Below are 2473 nucleotides of genomic sequence, written 5' to 3' on the forward strand. Positions count from 1 at the left end.
GAGTTGACAGCTGGCTGGACTCCCCACCCACTACACCTCAGCTGCCCAGGTCATTACCCTCCTTCCCTGGCGGTTCTGACCTCCAGCCCAAGCAGCCCGAGACTAAGACCCTTCAAGACATTAACTGCATCTTCTAGTCCCTGAATTCGGTGGCACCAGGGCTAAGCTGCCTCTTCATCAAGAAGTGAGCCTAGCACAGGTGGACATGGGTCCAAAAGCAGGTATTTGAAAGAAACTTCCAAACCAAAAGGCTAACTTTAAGCATTAGTTTTATTATTCTAGAAGTTCACAAACCAGATAATGGTACAGGGACAAGCTACTTCCCTGCCCCTCCAGGACTAACACCATTCCCAGGGAGAGCAGGCCAGACCTCATCGGCCACCTGGTGATCACACATGTGACACACTAATGACACTCCATCGTTCAGTAATCCTACAAAGGGGTACCTAACGCTCCAAAATCCTTTATTCAAAAAAATTGCATCGTTTGATGGCAACAATGAACAGACAAACTTGTATGTGCTGGATATACAGTCTGCTTATCGAGCAGCCTGAAGGGAGGCTGCAGCATGGCCTGCTCCTCCTGCTTTCCCAGAGGTCAGCTTCTGCTCTGGCCTGGGCAGCTGGGGCCGGACGTCCCCCCAGCATGGCTCAGCATCACCAGTCACTGCTGCCCCAGCCCCAACACAGTGCCTGAGAAGAGGACTGGGACAGGTGAATCCGTTGGCCCAGGGAGCTCTACGAGAGCCTTCCTCCTGCCTCCCTCCACCCACCCTTGAGCTGTGGGGTCCACAAGTTACTCCTCCCAGGAACAGGGATCAGGATGGGCCTGAGCCGGCTGGCACGGGAGGCTGCCTGGTGGGCCGTCCTCTGGAGGTAGCAGAAAGCCATCTAGGGCGCTGCACCACCCCATCCCATCCCAGGAAAGGGAGGGAGTAGAGCGTGGGGAGGCCGCGCCCACTCCCGCAGACTCCGAGCGGGTGTCGGTCACCAAGGCCTCCAGACGCTCTGGGCTATGCGGGCCGCGGTCAGGCTGCCCAGGGCCGCAGGCACCAAGTCCACTTCCTCAGCAGGGGCCCGGCTCATTTCAGCCTCGGGAGCCTCCTCCAGGTCGGAGCACGGGTCGTCCCCCGAGCCCGGGGAGCTGGGCAGAGGGGACCCCGGGGCCCCTCCCACCGGCCAGCCCCTCCGTCCAGGGGCTCCCGGCGGCCGGGCCAGGGCGCTCCCCAGCAGGTCCCGGAAGCTGCTGCCCTCGCGCAGGGGCATGGACTCCAGCAGGTGGTTGAGGAGCTCTGCGGCGACAGTGGCGTCGATGGCCTGGCACGTGGACACGAACGTGTGCACCTCGTGCATGCACTGGATGTAGCCGGCGGCGAAGCGCTCGCTCGCTTCCGCCTGCAGCTGCTCGCGCTCTGCGCCCGGGAGTGGGAGGGAGAGAACCGCGCTAGGCACCGTGAGCGGCCACTGCGGGCTCCCCGCCAGCCCGGCGCGCGGGGAGGGGGCTCACCCAGGCGACGCGGTGGGGTTAACCGCGCCGCCGATGGAACGGGGGCGCCCTGAGAAGGGGCCTCCTTCCTAGAGAGGAACGGGCTGGGCGAACGCGCCCCCGCCCGCGCCCCGCCGCCACTCACCGCGCGCCCGGCCCCGCAGCGCGCCCTGCACGCGCCGCACCGTCAGCTCCAGCACCTCGGCGTTCTCCAGCTTGGCCTGCACCTGCCCCGGCGGGGCGCCGGTGGAGGGGGGTGGTGAGGCCGGGCCCGCCCGCTCCCCGCCGGCTCCTAGCCCCCGCCGCCCGCCAGCCCGCACCTCGGCGCCGGCGAGCAGCAGCCGCAGCTCCTGCAGGCTCTCGTTGATCCGCGCACGCCGCTTCTTCTCCACCAGGGGCTTCCGGGCCTGAGAGAGAGCGCACGGCCTGAGCCCCGGCCCGGCCTCCGCCCTCCGCCCCCCGGCCCGGGCCCCGGCCTGCACCTTGCGATCCCCCCGTGCCTCCCAGCGGTCCTCGTCTTTCCCGCCCGCCCGGCACTGGCCGGGGCCCAGGGGCGGAGCCATAACCAGCACCCGGCCCGGGGCGCGCAGGAGCAGGGGGCGGACGGCTTCCCCAGCGCCCCCACAGCCCGCGGCCCCTTCGCGGCCGGCTCCCGGACACGCCCGCCTCCCCACCCGGACGAGTCTCAAACGCCGACGCCCCACCGCATTTCTAGCGTCTTATTTGCATCTCAATGCGCCGATTGGCCGCGCGGGCTCGGCGAGGCGCGCCGCGACCAATGGGAGCCGCGCGCTTTGTCTGGCCCCGCCACCCGGGCTGCGGGCAGCTGGCGGGGCGGGGCGGAGGGCGGGGTCGGCGGGCGGGCCCCTCCCGGGCCTCAGCGCGACCCCTGGCGGGGAGGCGCGTGTTCCCTCCCCGCGCGGGGTCCCAAGGCTGCCGAGCGTGCGCGCAGGGGCGCCTTCATTCACTCAAGCCTCCACTTCGCTTC

General features: G+C 68.2%; 1 protein-coding gene across 4 annotated transcripts; it reads right to left on the reverse strand.

The window, feature by feature from the left end:
- Window positions 1-252: 252 nt before the first annotated feature.
- On the reverse strand, window positions 253-2162 carry HES6 (hes family bHLH transcription factor 6). 4 transcript variants are annotated; one of them, XM_037849256.1, is made up of 4 exons: window positions 1968-2162; window positions 1806-1892; window positions 1631-1712; window positions 253-1411 (listed from the first exon to the last, which is right to left on the reverse strand). In XM_037849256.1, exons 1-4 carry the CDS (start codon window positions 2046-2048, stop codon window positions 987-989), a joined length of 675 nt encoding a protein of 224 aa, XP_037705184.1. In that variant the 5' UTR covers window positions 2049-2162; the 3' UTR covers window positions 253-986. The 4 variants fall into 4 exon arrangements, with proteins under 4 accessions (XP_037705184.1, XP_037705182.1, XP_037705183.1 ...); XM_037849254.1 differs by having other exon boundaries at window positions 1631-1892; XM_037849255.1 differs by having other exon boundaries at window positions 1806-2162.
- Window positions 2163-2473: the final 311 nt, after the last annotated feature.

Source organism: Choloepus didactylus, chromosome 9, assembly GCF_015220235.1.
Source record: "Choloepus didactylus isolate mChoDid1 chromosome 9, mChoDid1.pri, whole genome shotgun sequence".
Classification (NCBI taxonomy): Eukaryota; Metazoa; Chordata; class Mammalia; order Pilosa; family Megalonychidae; genus Choloepus; species Choloepus didactylus.